This window comes from Gobio gobio (genome assembly GCF_949357685.1).
Source record: "Gobio gobio genome assembly, chromosome: 6".
NCBI classification, from domain to species: domain Eukaryota; kingdom Metazoa; phylum Chordata; class Actinopteri; order Cypriniformes; family Gobionidae; genus Gobio; species Gobio gobio.
Window position 1 is genome coordinate 39,065,540 of NC_137102.1, and position 22,171 is coordinate 39,087,710.

At 43.7% G+C, this 22,171-nt stretch overlaps 1 protein-coding gene across 2 annotated transcripts in view; it reads right to left on the reverse strand.

Moving 5' to 3' along the window:
- Positions 1-22,171, reverse strand: part of LOC307128007 (protein NLRC3-like) — a 103,885-nt gene that overhangs the window by 71,514 nt on the left and 10,200 nt on the right. The window contains exon 2 of one of the 2 annotated variants that reach the window (XM_079819525.1): positions 4,827-5,018. In XM_079819525.1, coding sequence (XP_079675651.1) covers positions 4,827-4,969 — 143 coding nt within the window. In that variant the 5' untranslated portion in view covers positions 4,970-5,018. The remainder of the gene's footprint in view (positions 1-4,826; positions 5,019-22,171) is intronic. The other variant, XM_079819524.1, reaches the window with a different exon arrangement.

Here is a 22,171-nt window from a genome sequence, read left to right on the forward strand (position 1 = left end):
TTTATCAATTTCCACGTGTTTTAAATATTATACACTACTGATATTAATTAACTGAATATATATTTTGTTTGTAGGTTGGGGGTTTTATAGAAATGTATGCAGTTATACAGTATAAAACTTTAAAGGCCGTTTTCTCAAAATGAGTTTTTCCTCACACTCAGAGTCAAGATATATCCACTTCAGTAGCACCTACAAGCACCAACTTTTGCAGTCTTATACTGATCTATATTCTGAAGGCTTTTACAGAGGGATTTGTTGATATATCATTCCTATCCTGAGTTATAGGTCCTTTAACTCCAAAAAACATGGCGAAAATAAATTTTTTAAGGCTATTGTCAGTATTCTCTAATTTACTAAAGCACAAAATAAGATATCCAGAATCCCCTCTGTAAAAGCCCTCTCATCTAACATGTCAACAAATAGAACCAAGAATTTTAAACATGGTCCTTTCCAATTTCCAGATTTTGTTTTTGGAAAAGTATGCAAATGAGCGTATATTTAAGTATATAAGGCCTCATTTGCATATTAAAACATTCATTTACACAAAACTTGTAATACATTTTTTCTTATGTTTATGCCAGTAATAAACTGGAGAAGTTTCACAGTGATATCTTGTAATTAAAAAAAATTCCCTATTCACCTGTAGTGTCTCGCCTTAAATATATATGTGCAGCACATGACAAAGAAAGCAACAGAAACATGCATGAATGAGAAAATAAAGTGTGGCGCAGGACGTGCTCGTGCTGCCGGATCCTGACCTGAAGCGAGCGCACACGCCTTTCAGACAACATGCGATCAGGATTCAGTTCTCTTTCGCGGATTATTGGGTTTGAATGGTCAAAAATATGTAAAAATGCACGTCCTGGCGAGTATTCAGGTATGTCTTTAGTGAGCGTATAGAGAGTTGAATAAAAAATCGGATGTGTTCCAAAGAATTTGGTCCGTGCAGGTCTTAAAGGGCCTGATCTAATATTCTGTGTGATTAATGTTAATCAAACAACAATAGAAAAATCACCCCATGCTTGACTGAATAACTTTAATATATTCATTAGGAATCAGTGTATAGTTAATTTATAGTGTGAAGACTAAGCAGTTTTTTTTATATATGTTTATTTAATTTCTTTATTGAATGCTACTGTTAAATAGACCTACTGTAACTGAAAAATAAAGCACTGTTTTTGTCATATTTTTTGTAATTTGCATTTTTGCTGATTTAAAAAAAATAATAATTATATTGTAATTATAAAATTACATTTAAAAAATATTAAATTACTCATATCATGAAATAAGATTTTGGTCATCCCAACCTGTTCAGAACAGTGAAAGGTTAGTGAATGTTAATATGATTGATAATGTGATTTTTGCAAACATCTCTAATAGGCTTGCTACGATAGTCAGCCCTGACTACTGAACTAGGGAGCTGTTTGAGACGCACACATGGCCTCAAATTCAGAAACTCTATCCAACATAATTTTCCCATGTATCTTATATATTTTCTTTTTATCCTGTTAATACGTACACCTTAAAAACATACTACCGCGTGTGTAGTCACATGACAGCCCGCTCAGTCAGCGGTATGGAAGCAACATGGAGGCGAACTCAAACAGAGTCAACACACAGCGAGCGAGCACTGAAGCAAGATCACTTTCGCTTGCATCCTCATGAAAGTTTGTATATTGTATATGGTTTAAGGCTTGCCAGTTTGAATATTCAAGCAATTTTAGACCATTCAAAAACAACAATAGGGAAAACATCTCAGTTCAGTGATCACAAGCTGTTTTCTTTGACACAGAGAGCCACACCCACTGCGTCGTGTCTCTGACAACGCGCAAGCCTTGAAGCCAGATCACTTTCACTTGCGTCTTCAATAAACATTTTGGACCATCGGATGTGTATCATTATAACTACTAAGCTGATGCATTGTGGCACATGAACACTCATACAAACAGTAGTTCACACCTCACGTGAACATCACGATTCACGGGCACAGAGAAACATTCAGGAGCGCAGAAAATCATTGTCAATGTTGTCCTGTGATTTATCACTGAAGGCTTTCTGCGATAGTCAGGGTTGACGTGTTACCGGTGTTCAGCCGCAACATTGGTTACATCCCCTGCAGGGCTGGACTGGGGCTAAAATTCGGCCCTGGCAAACCCAGCCCATCCGGCCCATGAGTTCCTCTTGAATGTTTAAACTGGGGTTAGGGCCTTAAATTGGAGTAAATAAATAAATCTAGTACAGGGACAACTAATGATAACAAACGTAATATTGCAATTTTGTCACACAGAAATGCACTTGACAGTAAACCACTGATTTTGAGCTAGGATATATTAAAGTGAATTTACTGCTTTTAAAATCTGTCATCATTTACTCACTCTCATGTCGTTCCAAACCTGTATGACTTTCTCTCTTCCGTGAAACATAAAAGAATATATTTTGAAGAATGTTGGCAACCAAACCATAGGCTATACCATTGAATAGCCTATTGTATGGACAAAAAAAGACTTGTTTTATGTTATACAGACAAAAATTAATTGAGGTTTGGAATGACATTAGGGTGAGTAAACGTTCACATGTTTTGGTTGAACTACCCCTTTAAAAACAATAAAAAAATGTTCAAGAGTTAACACCTAATTTATGTAACACACTGATATGATATCTATCTTTCATGAGGTTCTCATTGAAATAACATTTTGTTAAATTTCATTAGATCTATTAAAAAGTTCATAAAACATTTACAGAGAAAAAAGCTTTGTCCTCATTTACTCACCCTCAAGTTGTTCGAAACCTGTATGAGTTTCTTTGTTCTGCTGAACACAAAAGAAGATATTTTGAAGAATGTTTGTAACAAAGCAGATAGAGCAACTATTGACTACCATAGTATTTTTTTTCCTACTATGGTATTCAATAGTTGCTCTATCTGCTTGGTTACAAACATTCTTCAAAATATCTTCTTTTGTGTTCAGCAGAACAAAGAAACTCATACAGGTTTCGAACAACTTGAGGGTGAGTAAATGATGACACAGTTTTCATTTTTGGGTGAACTATCCCTTTAATGCATGGGATCCAGGCTTTAAAGCTGTTTTGTTGAATTATAATTAAATTACCCTACACTCAAAAAAAAAAAAAAGGTTCTATATGGCACCAAAAATGGTTCTTGGCTCGTAATGATAGGGGAACCTTTTTTAGTGCTATAGAGCACCTTAGTCAAAGAACAGGTGAAGAACCGCTGAAGAACCACTGAAGAACCACTGAAGCACCAAAATTGGTGCTATATAGCACTAAAAAAGGTTCCCCTATGATTACGAGCCGTTTTTGAACCATTTTTGGTGCCATATAGAACCTTTTTTTTTTAGAGTGTAATGACATTTTAACTGAGTTTAACTGTAGGTCAGTTTCATTTAACTGTATGGTAGTCACAGGTAAAATCATGCTCCTCATTACCATAGGTATATGGTTTCGAAAATAAATAAATAAATAAATAATAATAAACTATTGAATTTGGTTGTGCTAGAGTGACAAGTTTGTAGTTGTGTGTATTGCTGTTTTCCAATTTACCTTGTGATGTATTTACATGGTCGCGGCTGTTTTCAGCTGATTCACCACAGAACCTTTAATGTTCCCATATCACACGATTGTAAAACAACATTCGGAGTCAAAGTGCCGGTTCATCACGTCATAGAGCAGCAGAAACGCAGCGCACGTTCGTCAGCGGCAGCGCTGTTGCGCGGATATTCGCCTTTTGCAGTTTCATGCGCCCAAATTTTTAAACAGCGCCTAATATGGACACAGTCTATGGAGGAGGGAAGGTCTCTCTCGCTTTGGCCTGTCAATTCAGAAGACAAACCAATGGGCCGCTGTCCCTGCATGATGGGCCAGTCCGTGGCAAAAAATTTAATAAATAAATAACCTTGTATCGGCCCCAAAGTGCGTCGGCCCACCGGGAAAATGCCCGGTATGCCAGATTACCAGTCCAGCCTTGATCCCTTGCCCACCACGGCATCGCCCCCACCGTCGTTTAGATTTTTTTTTATAGTACTAAAATAATTTAGTTCAGTTAGAGAACAGACACTACAAGAGTGAGCTGACTGACAAGATGACTGCAGAAGATTTGGTTTCAAAGCGAAATGTAAAAGCACCTATTTAAACGAGTGTCATTGTACTGTTTTGTTGTTGTGTTTTTCATTAAGGTGCGTGTCCACTGGTTTTCAGTTAATTCCTGTGGAAGCTCAACTTCCATAGGAATTAATTGAAAACGCACGCTCTGCTCAGCCCCGTTATGACATGTGGACATGCACATTTTACTTTCGCTTTCAAATGAGCAATTTATAAGCCCCCGCCGGTGATACCGGTATTAATACCGGTATTATCTGTGTTGTCACACGTCGATTACCGGTGGGAAAATATCCTCACCGTCACATCCCTACACTAAGCCATGATTTCAGTTTTATTCTGGTTAATCGTGCAGCCCTACATAGGTGAACAATTACATGGGCAAGATCTTTTATTTTAATAAACATTTTAGTTTAATATTCATAAAACAGTGTAAGGGAAAGATATTTAACTGGTCAACATCTCTTTTCAACATTTTCATTTTTGTTTACTTATAATTTACTTCAGTACTCTGACAAATACATTTGTTTTAATTACTTATATTACATAATGCTGTTTAAAACAAACACTTTTAGATGAAGTATGTCACACTGCTGACATGGCTTGAAATGTGATATCTAATACACATATAGGCTATGTAAATTATTTCTCTTTTTTGCTCTGTAGGCTATTAACATTTAGTTTCATGTCTCCAGTACTGGCTAGTGTCTCACCTTGGGTCAAACCTTGCTGGTTCATCGCTGATGGTTGGAGGGATCATTTGTGCACAGTTGTCACTCTTCTTAGACACCCAGCTTGGTTCTGGAGATTCTGCGCTCTTGAAATATTTCTCTTCTCTCCCCTCATTGATACTCATTTTAGATACTGTACTGTCTCTTCAATGAGAAGGGGTTGTTTATAGCCTGCTAAATGGAATGAAAACTCATTACTGTGTTTCAATTAGCAAGTTACATAATACAAAATAATGTTTTCCATATTTTGGTGTGTGTGTGTGTGTGTGTGTGTGTGTGTGTGTGTGTGGTGTGTGTGTGTGTGTGTGTGTGTGTGTGTGTGTGTGTGTGTGTGTGTGTGTGTGTGTGTGTGTGTGTGTGTGTGTGTGTGTGTGTGTGTGTGTGTGTGTGTGTGTGTGTGTGTGTGTGTGTGTGTGTGTGTGTGTAAATTTATACACAGACCTCAGATACAATCAACACAGACTCAATTTCATACTAAGATATCTCTAAAACAACCCTCATACAAACCTGTTGGCATTACTTGATTTGTGTACCTGTGAAGCATACTGGGAAAGAGATTTGAGTGAGGATTTGGGTAGAGAAATGAGAGATTCTTAAGAGTATTTCACAGGATATTGTTCATTACATCGGGTGGCCACATCACAAGAGTAAAGTGTCTGTTCTGTCTTTGTCACATTGTGAGAGCAGAATAAAAAGATTTTTAGATTTATGCTTTATTTACAAAATGCAGGAAATTAATTTACAGAGACACATTTTTCTTATATTTGCCCAATATGAGTAGCTGTACAATATATATTTCTTTAAATTTTAAGATGTGCTCTGTAAAATAAAATATCACATCAAATACACTGATTGTAATCAATATCATTTTCCATCATAGTTCTGTCATAACTAGGAGTTCTCATAGTCTGATACATCATCTGTGTCAAGAACACATCCGGGTAATTTATGCATTTTTGGTACTTGTGTTCTTGAGTATTGGAATTGCAGTTTGACAGTGGATGATGACGACAAAAACAGAAGGATACAAAAATGCATATTGAGAAACATCCCTCGTCTCTATGATGTTCTTATCCAGAGATATGCTGTTCATTCTTTTTCAATGGAAATCTATGGGGTTGGATGTTATGGTGCTCTAGCTGAATGGTATGTAGCTCCTTATTGGCTGCTTGCTGGGTAGAGTCAAATGAAGATATGGCTTCTCTTGTCAGAGTTAAGTCAATGGGATTTTTAGCTAGATCAGGGGTGTCCAATCCTGCTATTGTTTTGCAGAGGTTAACTCCAACTCCAGGAGCAGGACTGGACAACAAAGTCGAAGAAGAAGACAAAGTATGTGAGATAATAATAGTGATGATCTGCTTCGCAACCACCACAAAAAAACAAACACAAAGCTTGATGTGCTAGCTTGTATGTTTCCTCTGTACAGCAACACAAAAGTGTTGTTTGCATTTTCCTCACAATGTAGTTACAGCTGGAGTTTGACTACCAACACAATATTTAATATATAACAACACATGCAGAGCATGCATAAGAGCGGTTTCTGCATGGACCACTGCAATGAATTTAACCCTCTGGGGTCGACAAAGGTTTTGCTGGATTTTCTTCACATAGCATCAAAATCTTAAAATACTCCGTCATTTATGATCATATACAGATAAAAGCATCATTTGAAACTGTAAAATGTCTACAGTTTTTGTAATATAGACAAATAAAGAATTTTTTTTAAATAAAGAAAACAAACAGGGTGTGTTTCCGCTGTCTCTGTCTCTGTGAACTTTTTTCTGGAGCACATCTACTTGTCACACAGACATGAGCAATTATATAGCTCTAAAAACATTTAAGTCTCTACTTTTAAATGTAGAGGTCGACCAATATATTGTTTTCTCGATATTTAAGCATTTTCCCATAATCGGGTATCAGTTTTGTAATATCAGATTCACTGATGAATGGTGCTGTCTTGTGGTTGTTTTGAGAATTGCAGGCAAGGCAGCCAAAAAAGCACTGCATCTGAGGGGGGATGAGTCAACGACAATGTTCAAAGGTAAAATAACTTGCATCACTTAAGTTGGGCATACACTGTGCGATTTCAGCAAGGTTACCTACTCACACTGTACGAGTAGATCGCATGCGATGTAAAAGCCAAAGCTCATGATTTACGTGCTCACACTGTGCAGTCTGATCGTTGAGCGTGACTTGTCTGCTCACACTGTACGAGTGAAATATGCGCGATAAAACCCCCGTGCCTAGTGCGATGATAGACCATAGTGTAGGCTATAATAGAGAGATAGCCTTTCAAATGCATCAGCTATCGATATCAAGAGGATTTAGCATTTACAATTTATGTATAAAAATTATTACTATTATTAGGGTAGGCCTAATTTTATTATTAAATTGATATTACATTTAATTTGCCTCCGCAATAATTTTATAACGCATCAATGCATAACCGATATGCTGCATAATAAAATAATAGATTAGCTAACTCCTCATTATTTAAAAACATTTTGCCCAATTAAACAAGGAATTATAGGCCTATAATTAAAATGATTATCAGTCTATATCAGAACACTGTAATAATATCAGTATCAATGAAAAGTAAGAGCAGCTTTATTTCAAAAACAACTTGTTTAACACGAAATGGGCCAATACCTCTCTTCTAATTTTTTTTTCACAATATGGGCCACAAGAGAAATATTAAGAATATAAATTAAGACAGTTATAGGCTAGCCTACAAAAAGAAGATTTGTCTCTGTGAGACTATGCGCCGAAAGCTTGTCAGATTTTACTTTCACTTTCTGTTGTGAATAATTGACTAGGTTTGAGACCTCACCGACTTTCGCGCACATTGCGTGATCTCCACTGACTTGCCTTCATGATTTAAAACAACAAAAAAAACATTTCCTGTGATAATAAAATTAAGTAAATATTAAATAATAGTAAATAAAAGTAAATAAATAATGAAATTGTAACAAAATTAATGATCAAGCAGCTAAATGAATTAAAGAGGTACTGGATAGGCTACAACATGAACTGGAGGCATGCAACAGTTTGATAAATTGCTTCTATTTGATAACTGCCTACAGAACTTAAAGGTCCCATGGCATGAAATTTTCATTTTATGAGGTTTTTCAACATTAATATGAGTTCCCCTAGCCTGAATATTGTCCCCAAGTGGATAGAAATGTTGATTGGTGTAAAACCGAGTTCTGGCTGTCTTTCTCTGCCTTTGAGAAAATGACAGGCCAGACTAGCCAATCCTGAAGTCTCCTGGTTTGACTTCCAAGCAGGAACGGTTACCTCCCTTTCCTCCACCCAGAGAATCTGGCACGCCCATGCAAACGCTCGAGAGATCATGGGTTGTGAACGAGTGAACGCTGGCAGTTTCTCAGTGTTTGGATGTACAAATGAAAACAGAAGTCTTTTTTCAGTTCCTTCTGATCTGTGATCAGTGATTTCTGATGTGTAGCTAATTATTTATTATTCGTGCACACGCAGCGGCTTCTCTCTCTCCCGACAGAGCGGTGTTTTCGTGTTTTCTATCTTGTGAGTCAGTGTTTTTGTACGTCCTTGTCGCGTCTAACTGTTCTAAAATGTGCATACAGTCGTTTCTGCTCAACATCAGCAGAGTAACATCTTTAGAGATAAACCTCACACACGCTGAAGCTCGGGCTGCACTGACCGGTCGGCCTTCAACATCCCCGACCCCCAGTACTGCATCTGGCCTACAGCGGAGGTGCCTTACGCGGCGCGAGATTAAGCAGAAGGGGGGTAAGCGTGAGCATATCCGGGCTAGGCAGCCTAGCTCCACAATAAACTGGATTACATTCGATTACTGCAGTTGTGTCTTTGTTTGCGCTGTGTACTCAATGTGCGTCACTGACGCTTTTCATATGATAGGAACATATCTAAAAATAATGCTATTATCAACACTTACTCATAACTCGTTCATCTCGACAGCTGTAATGGTACTTTGCATGTGTTACAAAGTTGGTAATAATGATGAAGACGAACTCGGTGTGACTGGGACTCGTGTTTATTCAGAACTCTCAGATACAAACACAATAAACTCGCGCTGACTGACAGTGCTCTCATAACTCAGTAGTTACTATAAATAACTTTGTTTGCAATCGCTGAGCTCCATCTCTGGTACATTAGTGATGTCCGGTTTGCGAACGATCTTTCTTTTGAACCGGTTCTTTTTAGTGAACCGAATCAGTTCACCAAATCGGACTGAATCGTTCTGAATCGCGTCTCCAGTCAGCGCTGATCCATAATTTACTAAAGTTACTAACTTTCTGACATGAGTGACAGTCCCTCCGACTAGAAATAGACTAATAACCTGAAGTATATGCTGTAACTACGACAGTTCACTGAACTGAGACTGACAGAACTGATGAGAAGTGAACTCCGGTCCATCCGTCTCTCTGGCAGCAGCTCGTGCCTGCTCGTGCGTCGTAGACCTCGTTAAACCACGCCCCCTCCGCTCATTTCAAATGCAAAGATGTCAGCCAATCACAACAGTGGGCGTTTTTACTGAAGTCTCACAGCAGACACGCCTCTTGAAACAGGGCATTCAGCCACAGGGCAAACATCAGTATTGAATATATTGAATATTTCTAAATTATGACATTTTATGATGTAAAAATCATACTAACAATATAAGTACACCTCAGGAAACATTATAAAATAATAGACAAATGTCATGCCATGGGACCTTTAAAGATCTCCCTCTTTTCGTTTTCTTTCTTGCTGCATTAAAGATGAAATGGTTCAACTTCTGCTTTCGCGCAGTGATGAGAAATAGGGCAATCAGTTCATAGCTCTGCTTCAGCTGTGCTATAACCTCACGAGGGCCGACCAGAATTTCTGACATGCCAGAAATTCATCCGACCATCCGATTACCGGTCGGGAGAGGTTTGTCGCCTCTCGTTTCCCCCTGTACACTGCACGAACACCTCATGACAAATGACGCACAACAAAGCTGAAACTCGGCCCGACCCAAAAAACGAGTCGCACGAGTCAGAATTCGGCTCGAAATCGGACGAAAATCGCACGGTGTATGCCCAGCTTTAATTAACCCCCTCAAAATGCACAGATGTAATCATTTTGAGCGCTGGATACTCTGATGTGTTGTGTTTTCAGTTCATACTGGCAGCCGGAGGGCGCTCCGTGCACATGTAGTCCATATATGATACAGACGAAAGAAGATATATACCATTTCACATTCCAGGAACTCCCTGACATAAACAAAGCTTCCTGAGATCACTATAACATGCAGATAGACACGTTTGAAGACAATAAACACAATCGTGACGATGTATGGTTTATCTGTGTTCTTTATACCATGTTGGGTGTATTCATAATAGATTAAGAAAATGTTTGCCATTATATGACTGGGAAAAAGTGTCCCAATCAACCTGAATTCACCCTATACTATTTTAAATCATAATTGTATTGCTTTATGTTGTTTTAAACCCCAAATATTTTACTTATAACAATCATCATAACCAATTATTCAGTTATTTGTATTTACTGAATCCTGAATTGGGTTCAGTGTCACAATATTACTGTTTTTTGAGACTTCTTTCAAAAACATTTCTGATTGAAATCTTGTTTTGGCAGATAATTTAGTTTTAAGCAAAAATTCCCCCATAAAATTGTACTTATCTAGTAAATTAATCTAGATTTAAAAATGTTTAATATTTGGACTGAAAATAAGAAAAAATACTAAATAAGAAGAGCATTTTTTGCAGTGTAGTCAAATCTTTTGATCATTTAAAATATAATAGGCCTTAGTTGACTACATTCTAAATAAACTACAAAAATATATATTTCCTTTGTCCTGTTGCTTAGCTCCCTCTCAGTCACATACCTGAAGCTCATTCATTATGCGTTATTTTGTTCTCTCAAGTGTGATACCCAGCATGATTCATGATCTTTCATGCCTCCTCGCATACAGTCTTTGTAAAGAAAAAATGTCTAACAAAATGTAAATTAATATATTGTTTTATGTGAATGAGTAGGCTCAATGATTCTCACATCAGTTTGAAGCAAAAACTCTAGGCAACAACACCCATTAGTCAAAAGTCAAAAGTTTTTTTTTTTTTTTAAACCATGTATAAACATTATTCTCTCAAAAAGACAAGCATGCACATACATGTTGCTTAGACATTATGGTAGCCCAGTTCGTGTTGAAAACAGTGTAATTACACTTTTGCCATCAATATGTTTATAAGCAACTGAAAAAAGCACAAATGTCAGAGCATGTCAAAAATTCTAAAGGGCCCCAAAAGAGCTCAGACTTCTAGGGGTTAAAAAGTGTTAAATAAAAGAGTTTGTTCAGTTCAGTGCTGTTGCTATAAACAGAAATGAAACAATAAATAAATATTATTCTATATATCAGTTATCGGGCACATAATCGGTATTGGTTATTAAAAAAAAAAAATCAATATCGGTCGATTTCTATCTAATGCAAAACGAAAACAAATATTCTCTGTTTATGTAATCTGTTTGAAAAGAGAGAGATGTCAGTCGTTTTCATGTCAGCTCCTTATCTGCTAATGTGAACATGCCTACTGACAGTAATCTCTGTTCAAACTAGGGCTGTAACGATTTGACCAAAAATAAAAACCTTGATTAATTGAACATTTTACCTCAATTACGATTAATGAACAATTATTTTGCTTCTTTTTTTTTTGCTTTTTGCTTTTTTCTTTATTTGCCCTCATAAGGTTTTAGAAGTAAGTTCACTGATAAGTTTTGTACTATAAATATTTTCTACTATTAAAGGTCCCGTTTTTCCTGTTTTTTTGCATTATTTGCAGTATTTTTCACACAATTTACTCATCTGTATACCACTGTTTTCACTGTCCTAAAAACGGCTTGAGGATTTCCCTGTTCTATGAAGTCCCTCCTTCAGAAATACGTAACGAGTTCTGATTGTGCCAGCGGTTCCCGTGTTGTGATTCGACAGCAGCTTAGCGCACGTTGCCCGGAAAGGTCATGCCTCTTACCATAACGGGGAGATGCATGTGCTCAAAGTACAGCGTCCCTGAAGGCCAAACAAAGGTGATTTGACTCCGGGATGAAAATAACAGCGTCTCGAAGACATAGCGACAAACACACTACAAACGCAACCGAACGCAACACTTCCTCTTCTCCACATGGGAGAGCAACAAGACCACGCCCCCTATTCTTGTGGGTGGAGGTTAGTCAACAAACTGTTCTACTGACGTCATTAAAGCAGGATGTACAGGGATGTAGTCCAAACCGGCCGTTCGCTGTAAAAGGGAACTTCTGTTAAATAAAATATCTCGCTTGGCATTGAACTTAGAGCTTTATCATTTTACAGGTATTATTTATGCTCTATCAGCAACATTACACACTAACTAAAGTTTGAAAAATGGGATCACGAAGAACAGGACCTTTAAAAGGTGGAATTTTTTTTTCTAATGAAAAAGTGCATTTCTTTGTGATTTTAAAATACTTAAAGGAAACGGTTCACTTTCAGCAGTTATTATCTATGGGGAAGATTTATGTTTGTTGTACATCAGATACAGATAAATGAAGGCCTACATTTATTTGAATGCATTAATGAGAGAGTGATTGTGTGTGTGAATTACTCATACCGTCTCTATTCATTATGAAGCTGTGGTTTGTACTTACTTCAAAGGTATTAAAATGTATGGCTATAACGGTTGAGTTTCTAAGCTACTTTAGTGACTTTACTTTAGTCACAGGACAGCATTGACACTGCGTTTCTGCGCTGCTCTTTGCACGCGATCTTCACGTGATGTGCGGGCTTCTGTCTGAGTGCTCGTTTGTCACAATATATCAGGCATTAGTTCAACATAATACACATCTGATGGTCGAAACTCGCTTTAATGTACAAACTGGCAGGGCTTAAACCACATACAAATGACAAGCTTTGTGAGGACGCAGGTGAAAGAGGTCTGCCTTCAGGGCGCGCATTGTCAGAGACGCGACACAGCTCGGCTCTGTGTCACAGAAAAAAGCTGAGCACTGAACGGAGAATTTTTCCGTATTGTTGTGTGCACAATCGCTTTAAATGTTGAAACTGGCAAGCCTTTAAACACATACTTGACAAACTTTATGAGCACGAAAGTGAAAGCGGCTTCGGGGCTTGCGCGCGCCGTCTGTGTGTGTGTGTGTGTGTGTGTGTGTGTGTGTGTCAGCACGTAGGCTATAAGAACAGCAATTAACTGACCTGTATAAACTGTGCATGTTACTAAAACATGCAGTTACTATAGTGATTCTGGGCATCTATAAACACAGATAACTGCTTGCATCTCTCTGTGTGCCTGCAAACTGCACTTGATGTGACTGACGGGGCGGAGTCACGTGAAAACCGAAATAACCGACATGGGAAAAATACGCCGGTTAGAGGTTCTGAATGTCAGTTTCGGTTATTTTTCGATTAATCGTACAGCCCTAGTTCAAACGCTAATGTTCTGAGGCGATCCATGCAAACAGTGTCAACACCGACATCAACTTGGTAAAACGCATCAAGTTTAATCAGATTCATGTACTTTACATCGTCTTGGTACGCGGTGAGAAATAATCATGGAATAATTTACCTCAGAAGAAGAAGGTGGCTGGTTTCGGTTTCATTTCGAAGAGCAACGGATCCAGCCAAGGATATCAATGATTTGTTTGCAAAATAACCTACAAATGCATACACAAACAGATGTTCCTGCCACATTTAAAGACATTTTACTTTCACACACATAGTTTGCAAAACAAACTATTTGCTCCGGTGGTGTCTGCCTTTGCTAAGCTAATTAATCTCACTGTGGCACAGAGACGCCCGAAAAAAACGAGCGTGTCGCATGAGCATCACGACAACATGCTCTCCATTTGAGCATGCTTGTAGTGGGTCTAGGTTTAAAATAATGAACTTGAGCGTGCAAAAAACGCAATGTGAACATGTGGTTAGATCAGCGTAGCAGTCAATTAACAGGACAAGCTTGAGGTCACGTTCGGGACATTTAGGCCCAATATACAGGATGTCCCGGCTAATACGGGACAGTTGGCAACCCTACTTTTATATCATGCTGTGTTTAATATTATAGAACATAAAAATATCCTCATGTCGTAGGCCTACGTGTATCTTTATTTAGCATTGAAAGGTTGCCTACCTGTCTATATTTCATATTTCAACATGTTTACGTTGATTTCACACATTTTAGTCTGCCAATAGTTCAACTAGTAGCCTATAATGTGAAGTTTATGCAACAATAACACTAATATAAGTGAGAATAAATGTTTTACCTTTATAAAAATTATCATGTTAAAATTGCGTTCTTCTTCTTCTGAAGTAAATCCAAGGTAAACTCACAGCATGTCTTCCAAACGCGATGAAAAGCAGAAATTATAAGCTGATTCTTTGTTTTGAGGTGATGGAGGGCGTTTACAGTTTTGCGTTTCTTCACGTGGATGATTAGCATGCGAGTCATTTTCGTGCGCATGGGTGTGGTCACATTAAAAATAATGAGGCTCCGCTGGAGGAACCTCTTGCTGTTCCCCTTCGAGGGAACTCGAACTGCGTCGTCGAGTGACAACACTCTGGGGAACGCCCACAGCGTTACGCATCTGAAGTATGAATGAAATCAAGCCAATCTGATTGGTGGTGCGTCGTGACGTAGTAGATGACGGCATACCCGGAAGATACAAAAAGGAAGCTGATGCAAACACACATTAGCTTTTTTGCTCTTCAGCGAAGCGCTATATGTAAAAATTGTCTGTCTATTTGGTGTTGTTTTGTCACAAATATATCCCTACAAGATGGCTAGTGAGCAACAGTTCACAAGGTGTGTGCACCCGTGTCCGCAATTCATTTCGGGCACGGACACACACCTTTTGTGTGTACAATGCCTGGGCGTGCAGCACGCTAAGGCGGCTCTCGAGGGAGCCGCCTGTAGCGAGTGTGAAAAGCTGCCGCTCAGGGTGTTGCGCTCACGGCTGGCTGTGTTCAGTGAGACCGGCCAAGCCCGCGAGCCCCAGGGTTCTGGGCCCGCTGTTGCTGAGGCACGGCGGCGCCGTAGATCATGGGGCTCGCAGCGGGACCTCGTGACAGGATATGGGACTGCTGAGGCACTTTCCCTATCCTCGTCCGAGGACTCCGATGTTCTCCCGGTCCGTGCGGAAGCCCGCGATGCGGCTTCTTCCCGCGGGGCGGAGAACCCGATGCTTCAGCTGTCTGGCTCTGAGGAGTCGGATGTGCTGAGCGTCGAGGCGGGTGCAGTGGAGCCTGAGCCATCGCTTCATGCACCCGCTCCAGAGGAGCTAGTGGAGGTTTTGACACGCGCTGTGGCCAAGTTAAACATCCATTGGCCGCAGGAAGAACCGGAAATCCAGCCGCCCAGTAAGCTGGATGAACGGTTCTTCAGGCGCAAGCCTCAACCTCCACGCCGGGGTCTGCCTTTTTTCCCGGACCTACACAATGAGTTGTGTAGGTCCTGGGATAAACCCTATTCGGCCAGACTAACCAGCCCTCCAGTACTCGACTTCGGTAACGTACTGGGGGCGGCCGAACAGGGTTATGGGACACTGCCGAGGGTAGAGGAGGCTCTCGCGAGCTACCTCTCTCCCGAGGCCGCTTCGTCCCTGAAGACCCCGGTATTGCCCGCCAAACCAGCGCGCGATACATCAGCGCTGGTAGGGAGGGCATATATGGCGGCTGGGCGGGCTGGTAGTTGCCTGCACACTATGGCGGTGTTGCAGGCCTACCAGGCCGACCTCCTCAAGGAGCTCGACGAGGGCGGGGGCCCGTCTCCGGACGATATCCTCGAACTCAGGAAGGCCACCGATTTGTCTCTCCGCATCGCCAAGGAGACGGCCCGTTCCATCGGCCGCTCCATGGCGGGTATGGTGTGTGTGGAGAGGCATCTTTGGTTAAACCTGTCGGGGATGAAGGAGAGAGAGAAACACTTTCTCCTAGATTCCCCGGTCTCGCCTTCTGGGCTTTTCGGCGGTGCGGTTAACACCGTCGTCGAGAGGTTCCAGGAGGTGAGAAAACAGGCGGCGGCCTTCCAGCAGTATCTCCCTCGTCGATCCAGCTCTTCGGGGAAGGCTGTCTCAAGGGGACAGCCTCGGCCGTCTACTAGCTCCTCGCACCGACAGGTGCAGAAAGAGAGCGTTGCTTCTCGCGCCCCTCCTGAGGGAGCCTGGCAAAAGAGGCGGCGCTCTCGTGGCAAGCCTTCAGAGCCTAAGGTCGATCTGAGGACCGTCCTTCAGGCGAAGAAGGCTGCCACTAAGCGGTCCTAGCTGCGGCTGGATCGCTCAGAGCTGCCCCCCCCGGGTTGGAACGACCGAGGTCGTCTTCCCCCCGGAGCTCTTGGGAGATCAGTGCTGTGTTCCCGCCGTCACAGACGCTTCGGGCCTCACTGATCTCCCGCACACGCGTGTTGTCTTCGCTGCCTCCAACAGGACTTGCGGCTGGACAGCAAACGTGTGCACCCACCGAAAATCGTTCCCGACTTCTCCCTGCCGGCCAGCCGCTTCAGGGGATCGGGAACGAGGCTCGGTTGACACCCGTGGCCAGCCTCGAGAGGCTGGTTCCCTTAGTAGATTATCTTGGCGCATGGACATGCCTTCCGAGTGTATCTACATGGGTCCTGCAGACTGTAGAGCTGGGTTACAGACTACAGTTCGGTTCTCCTCCCCCGAGGTTCAACGGGGTGGTCCGGACTGTGGTCGGCCCAGAGCAGGTTCGGGTTATGGAACAAGAAGTACAGGCCCTGTTAGCCAAGGAAGCCATAGAGCGGGTTCCGTTGGCGAACAGGGACTCCGGGTTCTACAGCCGGTACTTTATAGTTCCCAAGAAGGATGGTGGGTTGCGTCCGATAATAGATCTCAGGCTCCTGAATCGGTCTCTGAGGAGATTCAGGTTCAAGATGCTCACAATTCCAGCCATCGTGAGTCAGATCCAGTCCGAGGACTGGTTCGTCATGATAGATCTAAAGGACGCATACTTCCATATTTCCATCCTTCCAACCCACAGGAGGTTCCTGAGGTTCGCTTTCGGGGGCGAAGCGTACCAATATCGGGTTCTTCCCTTCGGCCTGGCACTCTCCCCTCGCACCTTCACCAAGTGTATGGATGCAGCACTGGCTCCGCTGAGACTCCAGGGCATCCGTATATTAAATTACATCGACGACTGGCTCATACTGGCCAGATCGCGCGAGATGGCGGTTCGGCATCGAGATGTCGTTCTGGCCCACATAGGGTGCTTGGGGCTGAGACTCAACACGAAGAAAAGCGTGTTGACGCCCTCCCAGAGGACCACGTTCCTGGGAGTCGTGTGGGATTCCACGTCGATGCGGGCACGTATGTCTCCCGCACGCGTGGAATCCATACTGGCGAAGGTCTCCAGAGTGAAGCCAGGCCGCAGCCTCACTGTGAAGCAGTTCCAGAGACTGCTGGGGCTCATGGCAGCAGCGTCCAACGTGATACCTTTTGGCCTGCTGCATATGAGACCCCTACAGTGGTGGCTGAGGGCCAAGGGGTTTTCCCCGAGGGGAAATCCGTTTCGTATGATCAGGGTAACGTGCAGATGCCTTCGTTCCCTCCTCATATGGCGGAAACCTTGGTTCCTGTCCCAGGGGCCAGTGCTGGGAGCATCATGTTGCCGGAAAGCCGTTTCAACAGATGCCTCCCTCACTGGTTGGGGCGCGGTCATGGAAGGCCGCTTTGCGAGAGGTCTGTGGGAGACCCGGCATTCTTCATGGCACATCAACTGCCTGGAGATGCTGGCGGTCTACAAGGCTCTGAGGAGCTTTTACCCGGACCTCCGCGGCCACCATGTCCTGATACGCTCAGACAACACTTCGGTTGTCACGTATCTCAATCACCAGGGGGGTTTGAGGTCGCGCCCTCTATGCAGACTGGCGCATCAAATCCTCCTGTGGTCCCAGGGGAGGTTATCGTCCCTCAGGGCGATATACATTCCCGGGGACCAAAACCAGGGAGCAGACATCCTGTCAAGGCAGGGGCTGAGGCCCGTGGAGTGGCGACTCCACCCAGAGGTGGTGGAGGCCATGTGCGAGAGATTCGGCCCAGTGGAAGTGGACTTGTTCGCGTCTCGAGAGACGTCCCACTGTCCACTGTGGTTCTCTCTCAGGCATCCAGCCCCGTTGGGACTGGACGCCATGATGCAGACGTGGCCGAGGCTGCGTCTGTACGCATTTCCCCCGATCGCTCTACTCCCGGGAGTTCTGGAGCGGGTCCGCCGGGAGGGCATCAGCCTGCTCTTAGTAGCACCCCGGTGGCCCACTCGAGTATGGTTCTCGGACATCATAGCTCTGCTAGACGGCTCTCCGTGGCAGGTTCCTCTGAGGAGGGATCTGCTCTCTCAGGCAGGGGGCACAATATTTCACCCCCGGCCAGAGTTGTGGAGCCTCTGGGTCTGGCCCCTAAGGGGGCTCGGTACCTAGAGGCGGGCCTGTCAGCAGAGGTAGTCGAGACCTTACTCAGCTCCAGGGCTCCTTCTACCAGGAGACTGTACAGCCTCAAGTGGAATGTATTTTCCACTTGGTGTAGAGAGCGTGAGGTGGATCCAGTTAACTGCCCAGTGGCTTCAGTGCTGGAGTTCCTCCAAGATCGCTTCTCCGCTGGTCTTACCCCGTCCACCCTGAAGGTGTGCGTGGCTGCCCTTGGGGCTTTCCACGCACCTCTAGGTGATGGACCCTTGGGGAAGCACCACCTGGTTGTACAGTTCCTCCGCGGGGCTCGGAGGATGAGGCCGGTAGCTCGCTCCAGAGTCCCAACTTGGGACCTGGCGGTGGTTCTGGAAGGATTGGCTGAGGCCCCCTTCGAGCCACTGGAGCTGGCTGAGCCTAAGAACCTGACCTTGAAGGTGGCCTTTCTACTCGCCATTACCTCTCTGAGGAGAGTGGGAGATCTCCAGGCTTTGGCGGTCACGCCAACCTGCCTGGAGTTTGCCCCCGGCAGAGTAAGGGCCATTCTTCACCCTAGACCGGGTTACATTCCCAAGGTTCCATCTCAGGGAGCCCGGTCTCTGGTTCTTCAGGCTTTCCATCCCCCTCCCCACCTGACGGCGGAAGAGGGGAGACTTCATCTGCTCTGCCCGGTCAGAGCTCTGAGTATTTATCTAGAGAAGTCTTCCCATTGGAGGAGGTCAGACCAGTTGTTGGTGTGCTTTGGCTCACCCAAGAAGGGGCTGCCTGCATCAACTCAGACGATCAGTAACTGGATCGTCCAGGCTATAGCCACGGCTTATAGGGTGCGCAATTTGCCTTCACCCATGGCCGTGAGGGCCCATTCCACCAGGAGCATGGCTTCATCTGTGGCCCTCCTTTCTGGCGTCTCGCTTCAAGAGGTATGCGAGGCGGCCGGGTGGGCCACCCCGCACACCTTCATACGTTTTTACAGTCTGCACCTCCCGGTGACGCCTGGTGCTCGAGTTCTTGCGTCCTGAGTGTGCCTGGGTCTCCAGCTTCACACTGGGACGTGGGGTGATTTCGGTGTGGCCTAGTGGGTATTAACGTTCCCCAGAGTGTTGTCACTCGACGACGCAGTTCGAGTTCCCTCGAAGGGGAACGTCTCGGGTTATGACTATAACCCTTGTTCCCCGAGAAGGGAACGAGACACTGCGTCTCGTCGCCACACCTATCACGGTTAGAGCGCTTGCTTCATCGCAAAAGAGCTAATGTGTGTTTGCATCAGCTTCCTTTTTGTATCTTCCGGGTATGCCGTCATCTACTACGTCACGACGCACCACCAATCAGATTGGCTTGATTTCATTCATACTTCAGATGCGTAACGCTGTGGGCGTTCCCCAGTGTTGTCACTCGACGACGCAGTGTCTCGTTCCCTTCTCGGGGAACAATGTTTATAGTCATAACCCGAGACGTTTTCATACGGATAACATAAACAGAGAATATTAGTTTTTTATATAAATTATTTAGTTTAAAAGTAGACATTCCAAAGAGTGGCATTGTATCCTTCATATCTCAAAATGGCCGAAATCGTGGAAGAGTGCAGTGGGCGGATCTAAAGAGACACACACACACACCTATGACAAACACACGCACACACAATACATTTGTGGCATTATCCTTACCTTTATAACTTTCTAATCCCTATACGTTTGTGTTGTTTACATTATATGCACTTACACACCGATCGCCAACAAAACACAGACATTTGATGCAGTTTCACTCACCGCATGCCGTTTCGACTCATAACATCTGGAACAAACAAACACACTTGCAGAACTCTGTTGCTGATCCGGAAAAACAAACTGCATCCAATGTTTCCTTAACACTGAGTTATTTCGGAAGCTGAACAAGGTTATCTTTCCCTCACAACCAAAAACACACTTCTTTAGTGACATGTGTTGATGTTGTGGTCTAAAAACAAAGTGCTGCCGACATTTCCGGTAACCCAAACAAAGCATGTTGATGGGCACGCTCTCACTCTCGTATGCGCTCTTCCTGGAGAAGTGCCCATACAAGTAATTCCACCCATTTGGATGTAATACATGGCCATAATCTCAAAAACTTGTTTAAATCCGGAAGGAGTGTATTTGTCACAGAAATACTCTTTCATATGTCCAACTCCTTTTTTGACATTTTGGCCATGTTTAGCATCAGTGACGGCGCTACACCAGGACTAGGGGGGGCTATAGCCTTGTTCGAATTTTGAATAGCCCCGGTTTAGCCTCCACAAGCAGTTGAGAATCAGATGGACCATTTTTTTATAAAGAAGACAGAGTGCAGGTAGGAAACCCTGTCTCTGGTGGGTCAGAGAGAGAAAGGTTAGAGAGAGAAACTCCTGACGAAAACATATCTCCCATGGACCACAGATGCAAATTAGCTATTTAGCTAATTCTGGCACAACATTTGTGTTGTGTATGATCCCTGTTAAATAAATGAAATAAACTAAATCTGTCACACTGCCGGTAACCTCTGTGTCATGTGAGCGCTGTGTCCTGCATTATTACGCCGCGTGTCAACCAAAGCAGTTTTAGCCAGCTGAAAATGTCTAGCTGTGAGTGCTTGAGAGCATTTTGGCAGCGCAGCATTTTTTTTCAATCGAGGCGCTTTGCTTGCTATGATACGGAATATCATTGGAAGTGCTATTAGTATCTCATTTCACAGATAGTTTGTTTCTGTATCAGTTCTATATAAAATTGCAGATAAAATATTTTTATACAGAAAGTATACAGAATATTCAGAAAGTATCTGCTCTGGCTCTCATTTTAAATGATTTTGTTCCGTTATTATGCTTCACGAGTTCACACATCAAATTAAATAGAGTAAAGATTATGCGTATTTGGCGTGCTGTCCGGGGGAGGGCTCCGTGCTCTGAATTTTGGCCCGAACCCAGAGTATCCCCCAAAATGCAAAAAGCAGAGGACAGCCACCAGAAAACCTCCAAATACGCCGTGTTGCCTCTGATGGGAGCAGCTCACGGCATCGGGCGGACGGGCCCTACTGGCCGATGGACTGGGAGCAACCTTGTCTTGGAACGACAGACCGGGAAGGCTCTTGCGACATCCAATGGGAGGCCAAGGCTCACTGTATCAGACGGGAAAAGCCCTACTGGCTGATAAATGAGGAGCAGCATGGTTTGGAACCACCTGACCAGGAGAGCCTGTGTTGCCTCTGATGGGAGCTCACATCGCCGGGTGGATGGGCCCTACTAGCTGATGAATGTGGAGCAGCCCTAATTTAGAACGACCGATCAGGAAGGCTCTTACGACATCCAATGGGAGGCCAAGGCTCACTGTATCAGACGGGAAAAGCCCTACCGGTCAAAAGAAAGGGGAGCACCATGATTTAAACCGCCCAACTAAGCTGGAAGCTCACAGGGCCCCTACTGGCTGGTGAATGGGGGCACATTGTTTGGAACGGCCGATCGGGAGGGCCCAGGCCGCATCTGACAGGAGATCAAGACTTGTGGTGTAAGATTTGTAAGACCTACCAACCGATAGACGGGGCGGCGCAATAAAAAGAAATGACTGACCGAGGAGGCCCACCCAGCCTCCACCAGGATCAGTTTCCTGGTGTAGGGTGAGTGGGTCCTATTGGCCGACGGCACAGTGAAGGAGAAGTGAAAACACCCGGGCAGGAGAGCTCTCGCCGGCATCTGACGGGAGATCAAGACTCGCTGTGTCAGATGGGTAAGCCTCGCTGGCAGACGGGTGGAAGGTAAAGCATGGATGTTTGTCCAGGAGAGCTCTTGCAGCGTCCGAAAGGAGATCAAGACTCACGGTATCGGATGAGTAAGCCTCGCTGGACGGAGAAAATAAAAAAGTTAAGCATTGACCAGGAGGGCTCTTG